At 39.5% G+C, this 13,607-nt stretch overlaps 1 protein-coding gene and 1 pseudogene across 1 annotated transcript; both read left to right on the top strand.

The window, feature by feature from the left end:
- Positions 1-3,370: 3,370 nt before the first annotated feature.
- Positions 3,371-4,571, top strand: LOC127959060 (odorant receptor 131-2-like; annotated as a pseudogene).
- Positions 4,572-5,922: 1,351 nt separating this feature from the next.
- LOC127959030 (odorant receptor 131-2-like) lies at positions 5,923-11,065 on the top strand. The gene is made up of 2 exons (XM_052558032.1): positions 5,923-6,096; positions 10,043-11,065. The coding sequence occupies exons 1-2, from the start codon at positions 5,923-5,925 to the stop codon at positions 11,063-11,065; spliced, it is 1,197 nt and encodes a 398-aa protein (XP_052413992.1).
- The last annotated feature ends 2,542 nt before the right edge of the window (positions 11,066-13,607 follow it).

Below are 13,607 nucleotides of genomic sequence, written 5' to 3'. Positions count from 1 at the left end.
TTTTGACTAATCATTAAAATTAATACTGCAAAGCACATCACCATTCAATAAATAAGTGAAATCAATAAATAAGTGAAAAAAGATTATTGCCCCCCCCCCCCCCCCGCACTTCTTACATTCTGGGCTGGAGCACGCTAACTTCATTATGAATGAACGAATGAATGAATAAGGCATTAAGGGGGGGGGGGGTGAAATGCTATTTCATGCATACTGAGTTTTTTACACTGTTAAAGAGTTGGATTCCCATGCTAAACATGGACAAAGTTTCAAAAATTAAGTTGTACATTTGAAGGAGTATTTCTGTTCCAAAAATTCTCCTTCTGAAAAGTTTCGGAAAGTTTTTTTCGAGTATGGCTCTGTGTGATGTTAGATGGAGCGGAATTTCCTTATATGGGTCCTGAGGGCACTTCTCCCGGAAGAGCGCGCGCTCCCGTATAGCACAGCACTGAGAACACAAAAGACTTCACTGATCAGAGCGAGAGCGTCGCAAACTGTCACAAAAGAAGTGTGTTTTTGGTTGCCAGGGCAAGACAACCCTGCACAGATTACCAAAAGAGAAACAGCATTAAGGGACCAGTGGATGGAGTTTATTTTTACAGAGCATCAACGGAGTTGTGCAAGTGTTTGTGTTTGTTCCCCTGCATTTCGAAGATGCTTGTTTTACAAACAAGGCCCAGTTTGACGCCGGATTTGCACATCGTTTATTTCTTTAGGATAATGCAGTCCCAACGAAAAAGGGTCACGATCGTGTGTTGGAACCGCATGCGGTGAGTAAAACGGCTTCAAATATCTCTGTGTTGTTAACTTAGCTATCAGCGCTTAAGCACATCAAGTAAACAACATGTGATGTTGTCATCAAACTGCACGAGTAAAACTGCTTCAAATATCTCTGTGTTGTTAACTTAGCTATCGGCGCGTAAGCACATCAAGTAAACAACATGCGATGTTGTCATCAAACTGCACTTTCCACGTGTACAGCTTAAAAAAAAAAAAAAAAAGACGACAACGTGGAACTTAGTCAATTTCCAAAACCGCTAAGCAAATATATATACAGTTTCAGTACATACCACATAGAGACGCTGTTGTTGCTGCTGCTCTTGTTAAATTTCAGCCTCCGGATCTGATTCTGGATCATAAATATACGCTGAATCTGACTGTTTGTTTTGGTTGGTTTTGTCCTCACGTAATGTCACAGCTTCCAAACGCTATCAAAGCAAAAGCCTACTGGCGCTCGTGATTATTTAGCTCCGCCCACACGTCACGCCTACAGACGCTCGTGTTTTTCCGGGAAAAATCGGTACAGACTATCTTTCTCTTATGAATATAATAAAACTAAAGACTTTTTGGAGTTATGAAGGATGCAGTACTACTCTATAGGTACTCAAGATTAACAGGATATTGAGTGAAAACGAGCATTTCACCCCCCCTTTAAATATAGTGCTATATTGTGTTCTGCTGTACACTTAAAGCTCTTTACATCCACCACCATTATGCAGCATCCACTTGTTAACTTTGTGATTTATTTTTTTGAGTCATTTGGGACACAGTAACACATTGCCCATTCACAATATATTGCTTAACATATCACCAATCACTTTTGCCACACAAACATTTTCACGCAATCGTGCTGCACTTTTCCAGTTCTGCGCTCAGGAACAGTGAACGCTCACACTACATGCATACCTTGCCTTAGCCCAACTAAACCGTGCTCTGGCCCACCTCTTCAAAGCTGAAAACTTGGAAAACAGCAATCGTGGGGAGGGCAGAATATCTCAGGTTACTTATTTAAACATGGTTCCCTGAGCAGGGAACGACACACTGCGTCCTCTAGGGGTCACTATGAGAAATTCATTTTCATTACCCGTGTCTGAAACATGCATCAAAAAACACCAACAACTTGGCCGGCGACAACCCATGACATCACTACCGGTGCGACTATATTATAAATAGGAACTGGGAGAACATGTCATCCACTTCTTCATGAAGCTTGCGTCTCAAACATGGTAGGAAGCTAGAGGATGCCGTGTCTCGTTCCCTACTCAGGGAACCATGGTTACATAAGTAATCTGAGACATTCCCTTTCAAGGGAACTTTGAACTGCATCCTATAGGGGTCTTTATGTGGATGGTACACCCACGCCACCATGCTAAAGTGAGTGCAGGCCAGAAACATGGCGAGCATTAAGTACCAACTCTACAATTTCCATGGGAGTTGTCCCTGGGATGATAGATGGCTGTCTGTGACATTATCCCTTATGACCAAAGGACTAGGTTACATACACAAACTTACCAGTTAGGACCAGTCTACTGGGTCATATATATATATGTGTGTGTTTGTGTGTGTGTGTGTGAGAGAGAGTGTGTGTCTGTGTGTATTTGCATCACTTTAAACACTCTCTATTGATCCCACCACCTTATGCACCACTACAGTCAACTACTTTTTGATTGTTACCTTCATCAAGTATGAAAACAATGCCAAAAATTGGATATGAATCAGAAGTATCAGATTGCTTCCATGCTTAAAAAAAAGATGGATAAAAACAGGTGTATGCACTTTTCCTTGTAGCAGAGCTGGAATACTGGTGGCATTTGGAAATCTAAGCCATTATTGTCGTCAGCCATTTTCAAGCAAAGGATTTGGAGGTTGACTTGAGCTTTTCTTGTGTTAATTACACTGATTATGAGGCATTTACGAGGCAAAGATCTGAAACCATTCAGTTGCTCACAATTTCAATAATTGATTTGCAATTTATAGATTTCACATCTAGAAGAAAGATGTATGCACTATTTTTCTGCATACATTTGTTTATCTGAATCACTATATGACCATTTGAGAAATGATCTTTTTAGACATTTAGCCAATTAAAATTAAAGGTGACTCTGCCGCCCCCTTGAGCTCTGAGGTTTGTTAGCAGCACAGCAAAACAGAGGTGCATTTTTACTTGAAGTATATTCATGCTTTCGCCTGCATTTGTATATTTAAAATATTATTTAATAATTTAAGAAGAGGAGGCACCATGGCATTGTACATTGTTTTCCTGCTTTATGCCCATCTCAATATTACCAGCCTATGATCAAACTTGGAGGGCCCTCTCTCTCTCTTCCCCTATCTCTATCTCCCTCCCAAATCTCTTTTTTTCTCCCTTGTTGTCTCCTCTTGCTCATATGAAGTATTTAAACCTGTCCATTTTTACATCTGCAGGCAATCAATCGACTACTAAGTTGAGAAGGTGAGCACTCAAAAGGTTTTTGTAATGCTTTATTTTTTTAATTCATTTGTTGATAATAACTTCTCACTCTTACATACTCTGTGTATCTGTTTTATTTTAAGCTCAGCTGACACAGATGGAAAATATTCATCGTTCTGCTTGATGGACTTCAGAAAGTTGTGGACATCATTTAGAAGGAAAACAAAAACATCAAAAATACAAGGAGTCACAGAACTTTATACCGGTGCAAAAGGGCAATGAATTCTACAATGTCTGACTACACCGCAGCAGAGAGATATGCAGAAGCTTTTGCAAAGAATTTCACCATTGTTCTTCTTGGGATCATAGTAACCTGCGTTAACGGAATGTTTGTTTTCACATTCTTTAAGAGTTCTCTTTTCTACAATGATCCAAGATATATATTGTATATTCACATGGTTATCAATGATATGCTCTTAGTTTTTTTCAGTGTAAGTCTAAGTGTGATGGCTTATGCATGGCCAAAGGTTCCTCTCCCGTTCTGTGTTTCACTTCTAATCATATCCTCAACTACTCACAAGAACACTCCTCTGACTTTGGCCGGTATGGCCGTTGAGCGATATATTTCCATCTGCAAACCTCTGCATCACCATCAGATCTGCACAGTGCGCAGGACATACATCCTCATCTCTCTGATTTGGGGTGTTGGAGTTTTACCTGGACTCGCTGACCTGATTCTCTTTTCAGTTGTTCGCCCTTTGTCTGTTTTTACAACAAGTAGTCTCTGTAGTACAACTAATGTGTATAGCACACCTTATCATGAAGAACAGAGCAAAATTACACATGGGATTTATACATCTGTTGTGTGGGTAATTCTTGTATTCACGTATTATCAAGTGCTGATTGCGGCCAGAAGGGCTTCCTCTGATAAATCCTCAGCAAAAAAGGCCCAAAGCACCATCCTGTTACACGGAGCACAGCTTCTGCTGTCCATGTTGTCCAATATCACTCCTGTTATAGACAAAATTTATAGCCAACTTGTACCTACGTTACGGTCAAAAATCACCTTTTTAAATTATCTTCTTACAAACTTGTTACCACGACTACTTAGCCCCCTTATTTACGGTGTTCGAGATAAATATTTTTTTAAATATTTGAAAGGACTTCTTTCATGTAGATTAATAAATATAAAAGTTGATTCAATCAAGCAGTGAGCTAAAATTTATCATCAAATAAACATTATTAGTAATTACTGTTTAAACTGAATACAGAAATTATTTTTTATTAGTGCTTTCCTTTCATTAATTCCTTGCAGATACTTTCATTATTTCCTTACTTACTATATAACAAGATTAGGTGGGAAAGGGCTTCCATGGTTTGGAAATCAAAAGATATTATAGAGATAGTTTATTGTGTGGGCTCTGCAGAGTTTACATTTGCAACTCAGTTTTATGTTTCAGGCTGAAGTTTTTCTGTCTTTTGTAACATTTAATACCATAATAAAAATGTCTAAAAATATTAATAATTTAATATATACTGTGTTTTTGTATCCACAATGTATACATATGTATTAGCAGTACCTTAATAGTATGATTTAATGCACAGTTTGTATACAATAATAGGTGTTGCCAAGATTGTGGCCATTTTACACACGCACACACACACACACACACACACACACACACACAAAGTGTAATAGTCAAAATATTAACTTTTCAAAGTTTGAAAAACAATTGATAATAGGAAAATAATATGTTATCCCTTTACATTAATGCTTCTTACTTACCCTAGGACTTGTGTTTTGCAGCCTTTAATATAGTGTACATTGTTTCAGGTGAACTAAGATGAAGTGGGGGCTCAAGGCTAAATTAAAATTGAGGCACTTCTAAAAGATTATTTTGTTACCCAGATATATATTTATACAACATACAAAAAAGTATTTTTTGTTTTTTAAACAAAGCGCTTATTCTTTAACAAATTATCAAACTTCATATTTATGGCAGAATATACAATACTGTACAATATAATCTTGAAGATACACAGTACAATCTTTATATTTACAGTTACGGATTGTCACCTTCAAAATGGTGCTCATGAGCCTTAGCTGCAGCAGTCAGTACTCCATATGCAAAGACCTTCGTATGTAGCATTTAGCTGAAATTAGTGCCAGTGTGACAGCCTCTCTTGGTTCATTGTTGACCTGAGGTATGTTTTTATCAGCTTTACTAATTTAATGTAGAACAGCTAAATAAATAATGTCAACTAAGTAAATGTAATTATATTTACAGGTGCTGGTCATATAATTAGAATATCATCAAAAGTTGATTTCACTAATTCCATTCAAAAAGTGAAACTTTTATATTATATTGATTCATTACTCACAGACTTATATATTTCAAATGTTTATTTCTTTTAATTTTGATGTTTTTAACTGACAACTAAGGAAAATCCCATATTCAGTATATCAGAAAATTTGAATATTGTGGAAAGGTTCGATATTTAAGACACCTGGTGCCACAATCAGCTAATTAACTCAAAACACCTGCAAAGGCCTTTAAATGGTCTCTCAGTCTAGTTCTGTAGGCTACACGATCATGGGGAAGACTGCTGAATTGACAGTTGTCCAAAAGACGACCGTTGATACCTTGCACAATGTGGGCAAGATAGAAAAGGTCATTGCAAAAGATGCTGGCTGTTCACTCCCCAGAGGGCTGCACCCTTCTTCCCTGAGGTCCATGAGGAGCTCACAAAGCCGTGGTGCTCCCCATACTCCGCCTGCCTCAGAACATCTGCATGCCCTCACTGCAGTTGACGGCGCAGGGCAGAAGGGCTATGAGAAGATCCCTCCAGTGGACGAAGCTGTGGCTGCACACATGTGCCCACCTTCTGCCAATGGATGTAAGTCTAAGGTGAAGTGGGGCACAGCCTGGCCACATTTAAAGAGTTGTGCAGCGATACGGACCTTGCCCTGCGCGCTACTAAGGCCACCGCCCAGGCTATCGGGCGTTCGATGGCTAGCTTGGTGGTATTGGAATGCCACCTCTGGCTGAATCTGGCAGAAATAAAGGAAGCGGATAAAACCATTTTCCTCAACTCGCCTGTCTCCCCTGCTGGTCTTTTCAGACCAGCTGTGGATGGGTTCCCTGAGCACTTCACCGCTGCAGAAAAGTCATCCCAGGCTATGCAACACTTTTTGCCCAAGAGCTCATCTTCATCTGCCTTGAGTCGCCCCAAGCCAGTGTCGACTCCGCAACTACGCACTCTGCTAAGCGCAACCCACTTCCGAAGCACTACGGGCCCCGGCCATATAAAAGAGACTGAAAAAGAGCCATATAAGTGATCTCCCCTGTGATCAAGGTGAGCCAGGCATGCAGTGCAACCCTGGCCCCTTGGATGAACCCCAACTGGTACAAGTAGGGAGCAGTGGTGGGGATAGTTGGCTGGTGGAAAGTCATCTTCACAGATGCTTCCAAGACAGGCTGTGGAGCCCCGTGTGAAGGCAATCCAACCTTTGGCATCTGGACGAGTGCAGAAACCAAGCTCCATATCAACCACCTGGAAATGCTGGTTGTATGTCAAGCTCTCTAACACTTTCTCATAACTCCTGGCAGAGAACCACATCCAAGTCCAGGCAGACAACATGACAGTGGTGTCCTTCATAAATCGTCATGTCGGGCTCTCCTCGAAACTCCTATTTACTCTAGTGAAAAGTGCCCTAGAGTGCAGGGCATTATGAACACAGGGGCGGACATATTGTCCCAGAGCAATTCTCATTGCCCATTCTATTTTTCTAAAGTCAAGGATGCTCTGCCCCAGGCTCCTCCTTTATACTTTCCCCCAATCACTCTGATCCCCCAGGTCATCAAGCGAATCAGGCAGGATGCCCACAAAGTCCTCCTGGTAGCCCCTCTGTGAAGGTGCCTAGCGGAGCCATGGCGGATCCCCTCTCTCAAGCAAACGAGCTGTGGGCTCTCTATATATGGCCTCTCGACAGGAGTCAATAGACCTCCCAAAGAGCATCATGAATACCATATTACAGGATAGAGCTCCATCTACAAGGTGCCCCTATAGCCTTAAATGGTCGGTTTTCACCACCTGGTGCACAGTCCAGGGCTAATACATTCACTTGTGACATATCTCAGATATTGTCCTTCCTCCAAGACTTAATGGATGGGGGACGTACTACCTCTACCCTTAAAGTCTATGTTACGGCTATCACAGCCTATCATGCTCCTCTAGCCGGGCAGGCTGGTGGTAAGAACAACTTGGTTGTTCATTTTCTAAAGGGGTCCAGATGGCTTAACCCTCCTCCCCCCTTCACAATGCCCATATGAGACCTATCCATGGTTCTTAGGGGCCTCAAAGAGCCACCCTTTGAACTGCTTCAGACTGCCAACTAAATTGCTCTGCTAGTGCACTAGCATCGGTTAAGCAAGTAGGAGACTTTAAGGTGCACTGAGAGTGCCCTTCTTGTCATGAATTCGGGCCTGGCGACTACAAGGTCATCCTGAAACTAAAGCACGGGTATATCCCAAACGGTTCTCTCCACTCCGTACGGAGACCAGATTGTTGTTCTCTCCACACTTCCGCCTTCTCAGGATGATCAGGAGTGAAACTTTCTCTGCCCTGTCAGGGACTTAAGAGCCTACATTGACCGTTCTGCCTCATTTCGACAGTGAGAACAGCTCTTTGTGTGCTTCGGAGGCTGCACCAAAGGTCTTTCTGTCTCAAAGCCTAGGCTATCCAGATGGATAGTGGATGCGATAGCTCTCGCCTACTCATCCTCTGGGCTCTAATGCCCAATAGGAGTTAGAGCACACTCAACAAGGAGCATGGCCTCCTCATGGGCATGGTCTAGTGGGCCATGCCATCCACATTTGTCAGGTTCTACAACCTGGATATTCCTGCGTTACAAATGCAGGTACTGTCAGCATAAGCCCACTGTCATGGTCGTTTTTGCTTGTTGTCCTGCCTAGGACCTCAACTGTGTCTGGGTCCTTAGTGTTAGCTTAAGTCCCTTACACGTTCTCAGGCTCCTTGTAGCATCTTAGCCTAAACAGCTTACAACGCAGTATGAGTATAGTATTGAAAGGGAACATACTTGTTTACTAATGTAACCTTGGTACCCTTAGATACGGAACGAGTACTGCGTACTTTGCCATGCCATATGCAAGGACACCTTATGTTGTCACTTCAGTCTAATTAAATCAGTTTGCCTGATTTAATTGAGTTTTTCTCACCAGCTGCCCCTCCAGGATTTGATGATGTTTTGACCATCTGTGCACTCTTCACATGTCCGTCTTGTCAGTTTCGTGGAGCTTGTGAACGTCTTGTCTCATCACAGTACTGACTTTTCTCATTGATTCCGATTATCTGGCCCTCAATTGGCTGAGAACTTATTGCAGTTATTTTTATTTATTTATTTATTATTTTTTGATTTATGCTTTCTCTATTTATTTATATACTTTACAGTTTGACTTGACAACCTGTAATTCATCTTGTCAATCAAATAATTAACAACGAAAACATGTGTTTGTCATATTATAATTCTTAAGTCAATCTTAATTCCATCATGTACCGATGTCATGTTTTTTCTTTTCCTCCTCTTGCCTTTTTTCACTTTGAAAACGTCCAGTTTAAAGCTGCGGTAGGGAACTTTTGACGCTCTAGCGGTTAATAAACAGAACTGCTTGCGTCTTGCGGAAGAACATCATAGCTGGAACTACTTCTCTCTGTTTATGTCTATGAAGAATCACAAAGGTACTGGGTTACTCCACCGCGGTCCCCCCGAAACAATCTAAAATAGTCAGAATATAAACACTTATTATAGGTGATTCAGGACAGGCTGAAAACACGGTTTGGAAAATGGATTCATGGTGTACTCGCTAATTATATACATTTTTCTACATTTTGAACACAAACAAAGTTACGGACCGCAGCTCTGATTGGTTGATTTCTTACCGGGAGCGGACCGTAACTGCAAATGGAAATAGGACCACTGGGAGGAGCCAGAGGAGCTTGATTTTTTTCACAGATTATTTGTCTCATATTCTACTGTCAGGACATATTGACAGGTTTAACAAATATGTAAAAAATATATATTTACAAAAGTTACCTACTGCAGCTTTAATGTAAGAGGGAACCCCTTAGGGGGGACGCAGATATATTGCTCCATGTTATTAATAATGACATTTCAGCTGTCGGGGGCCCCCTCAAAGTGTGGGGCCCTTGGCAATTAATTGCCTGCCTTGCCAGCCCTATTGCTATGCCTCTGAGTCTTACTTAGAAAGCTGATGTAATAATTTTTTATTTGGGTTTTTACTTAATATATGATATTATAATATATATAATATATGAAAAGATAGTGTCCACTGTTAACTTGTACTGTTGAGACATTACAAAATAAAAATGAGTAACAAAATAATGGGGGGAAAGCAGAAAGTCTATAAAGTATATAATGGTTAAGTCTATATTTTTGGACAGTAATGTTGATCCATGATCAACAAAAGCTATTGATCCAGGAATATGTCTTACCTGGCAAAATCATGGTTACCATATAGTATCCATGTCAAATTCCAAATCAATTGTTAATTTCCACATATGTATTTGGTTAAGTAGCTGTAGCATGTGTTCAAAAAAAAAAAAAAAAAAAAACTTACTCGCTCACTCACTCACTCACTCACTCACTCACTCACTCACTCACTCACTCACTCACTCTCTTTCCCTCCCTCGTTCTCTTTTCAAATGTGTATATAAACTGCTCAATTTACTTCTGGAGCTAAACTGACTAGGAAATTGCCTAATAAGGTGATTTTTATACATTTAGATTTAAGTCATAATAACTTGTGTTGCCAGGTGACACATGAAAAAATCTTTGGGATATCAACTTCATGTTTTTTGGACTTTGGACTGTCATTGATATTTTACAACTGCAAAAGGACATTGAGCTCTACAATGATTCAAAATAGCACCCAAGACAGATATATGGAAGGTGTTATCATAAGTTTCATCTTTGTTCTTTTTGGGATCATAATTAATTCCATCAATGGAGTGCTTGTGTTTACATTCTTTAGGAGTTCAGTTTTCTACAGTGATCCAAGATATATTTTATATATTCACTTGGTTATTAATGATTCGCTCATGGTTTTTTTCAGTGTAACTCTTTCTGTAATGAGTTATGCATGGCCGAGGGTTCCTTTCCCATTCTGTGTCACCCTGCTAATAGTAGCTGCAACTACTTATAACAACACTCCTCTGACTTTGGCTGGTATGGCTGTTGAGCGTTACATTGCCATCTGCAAACCATTGCATCACCATCAGATCTGCACAGTGCGCAGGACATACATACTCATCTCTCTGATTTGGTGTGTCAGTGTTTTACCTGGATTGATTGACTTGATTATCATAGTAATTTTTCGTACTTTATCTGTCTTTAATACAAACACCTTTTGTAGTTCAACAAGTGTGTATAACACACCCTACAGTGAAGAACTGAGCAAAGTAAAGAATAGTCTGTACTTATCTGTTGTGTGGGTAATCCTTGTATTCACATATTGCCAAGTGCTGGTTGCAGCCAGAAGGGCCTCCACTGATAAATCCTCAGCAAAAAAGGCCCAAAGCACAATCCTGTTACATGGAGCACAGCTTCTGCTCTGTATGTTGTCCTACATTACTGGTATCATAGACAAGATTTTTGCTCAACTTTCACTAGATGATTTGAAAAAAGTGACCATTCCTAATTACTTTATAACAAACTTATTACCACGACTGCTTACCCCGCTGATTTATGGTGTTCGAGATAAACTTTTTTATAATCAAATGAAAAGACTTTTTGCATGTAAATTACTTATTGTAAAGGTCAATTCAACCAAACAGTGAGAAACAAAAGGCTTCTAATCTTGCTGATAATGTATTTTTATTTATTTTATACATTTTTTTACTCTCTGCTAAAAACCATGCTAACTTTAGTAAGTTAGACATCTTTGGTAATGCTTACATATTTATTGTGAAATCATAAAGTATAATTTGTTTTTTAAAAAGAATGTATGGCATATATATATATATATATATATATATATATATATATATATATATATATATATATATATATATATATATATATATATATATATATATATATATTAAATTTAGCAAATTCTTAATGCAAGTGTATTGCTCTTCGATGATAAATGATTTGAAACACTTAATGCAAATATGCAAACTTGAGGTTATGGCATAATTCCTAAAGCTTGACTGCTAGAGTGGTGCTAGAAATGTCATCACAGATAATAACAAATGTAAATCTTGAATGCACTGTAATTTACTTTGCATAAAAGTGTATGTCAAGTGAATGCATATACAGTAAATAAAAAGACTGCATGCAGTCCTTTCACAAATGGACAAAATTCAGATGAGCATATAAACTACTGATTTATGCCTTGAATAAAAACATTTTTCATTTTGTTTTTATATTCCTCATAGCATATGCTTATTAACATGCTAAATGTTTCTCCTTTTAACTTCAATATCAGATTAAATAAAAGGAAAAATCTTAAGGATAAAAATCACATGTATTTCAGCTTGATAAAGCTGATCAGCCATCAAGATATTTGGAAGTAAAGCAACTATAGACAACAAGTACATTCAAAAGTCATTCTTCCCGAAAAACAAAACAAAGAATTTCACATCAGTGCACAAGCACAATGAACTATTCTGTGCAACTCTATACTCTACAAGAAAGATATCCAGATTATTTTGCAAAACATGTTAACCATAATTTCTCTTGCGGTCATACTTGTCTCCATCAATGGAGTGTTTGTATACATATTCTTTAGGAGTTCAATTTTCTACAATGATCCAATATATATATTATATATTTGGTTACCGATGATCAATGAATGTTTATCTATAAATCTTTTTGTGATTAGTTTTGCATGGCCAAATGTACTGTTCCTGTTCTGTGCCACCCTGCTATTAGTAGCTGCAACTGCTCATAAGAACACTCCTCTGACTTTGGCCAGTATGGATTCAAACTGGATGGATGCATAAGTAAGTTTTAGGAGTTTTGCAGAAATGTAGAGACACATATTTCCAATGAGCCTATGTGACACTAATTGTCAGGGAACACAGATACTAATAAATGCAACCCTGGGAAATTTTGCCTCTATGTATTTTTTTGCTAAATCTAATTTTTGAAATGACCAGTGGTGACATTAAAACACAGACAACATTTATTATTTTTTTCACACAAACTGTGATTATGGGGGCAGATTTGATAATTAAAAACTTTGATCACAGTGAGATTTGTAAACAAATACATTGACAATTTTATCTCACTAACAGCTGACTAACAACAATGGATTTTCTGACGAAGTAAACGTATTTGGTAACACTTGGTAAACTGCGATTGCGACATGTATCGTAAGTTGCGTGAATCATTAACTATAATAAATAAGACTTTAAAAGCAAGATAAAATGGCATCGTTTTAGAAAATGTGTGTGTTTGCTAATGTTAATGTTAACAATAACCTTTTTAACTCCACTCACCAGACATTTCAACCAGCAAGGGTTTAAAATGAACACCTGCCAACCCAATAAATGCAGGTGATAGTGTCACGATGTCTGGTCTGTGTTTTCCCGGATGTCCACTAGTGGTCTCACTTCCCCATAGGCACCTCATCTCAGGCACTACAATTCCCACAAGGCCTTGTCCCTTCATCACAGTAATTGCACGCCTGTTAATTGCACTCAGGTGTCTTCACTTTCATAGGCATTATCCTGCTAATTTAAACCGGTCTGTTTCTGTTTGTGTTAAGGAGTCTTTATTCTCTGTCACCCAGTTTCCTTGCGTTCCTTGTGTGCTTGTTTCCTGTTTCCTGTTTGTTTGTTTTTGGACTGATGTTTGATTATGGCCCTTACTTGTTTTGATTCTGATTTTGAATTACCCAATAAAACTCATACTGCTCTTGGATCTCTCGTCTCCTGTGTTCCAGTCATTACAGAAGGACTCCATCATGTCTATATCCAGTGGTGTGGGACTTCATATCCGTTCCCCAGCCAGTATGGAGGAGCGAAGGGCGAGATTCCTCAAATTAACCACCCTCCGTCAAGAGGGGAATGAGGTGGGTGGTTTGGCACGAGTATTCTGGACCCTGGCCGTAGGAATGGGATATAAGGATGCAGCAACATCAGTCTCAGTGGGATACCCCAGCCACACCTGTCTCTCCAGGTGGGATGTCCGACTCTAGACCGGGGTCTACAAACAGGAAGACCGCCAGCCCAGCACCACTGCACAATATGGCCGCCAGCCCAGTGCCATAGCACAAGGTGGTCACCAGCCCAGCGCCACTGCACAAGATGGCAGCCGGTCCAGCGCCTCTGCACAAGATGACAGCCACTGTTAACCCTTCAGAGTCAAGTC

Source organism: Carassius gibelio, chromosome B6 (assembly GCF_023724105.1).
Source record: "Carassius gibelio isolate Cgi1373 ecotype wild population from Czech Republic chromosome B6, carGib1.2-hapl.c, whole genome shotgun sequence".
In the NCBI taxonomy this organism is placed as follows: Eukaryota; Metazoa; Chordata; class Actinopteri; order Cypriniformes; family Cyprinidae; genus Carassius; species Carassius gibelio.
The sequence above is the reverse complement of the archived record's forward strand: the minus strand, read 5'-3'. Positions and strand labels throughout refer to the sequence as shown.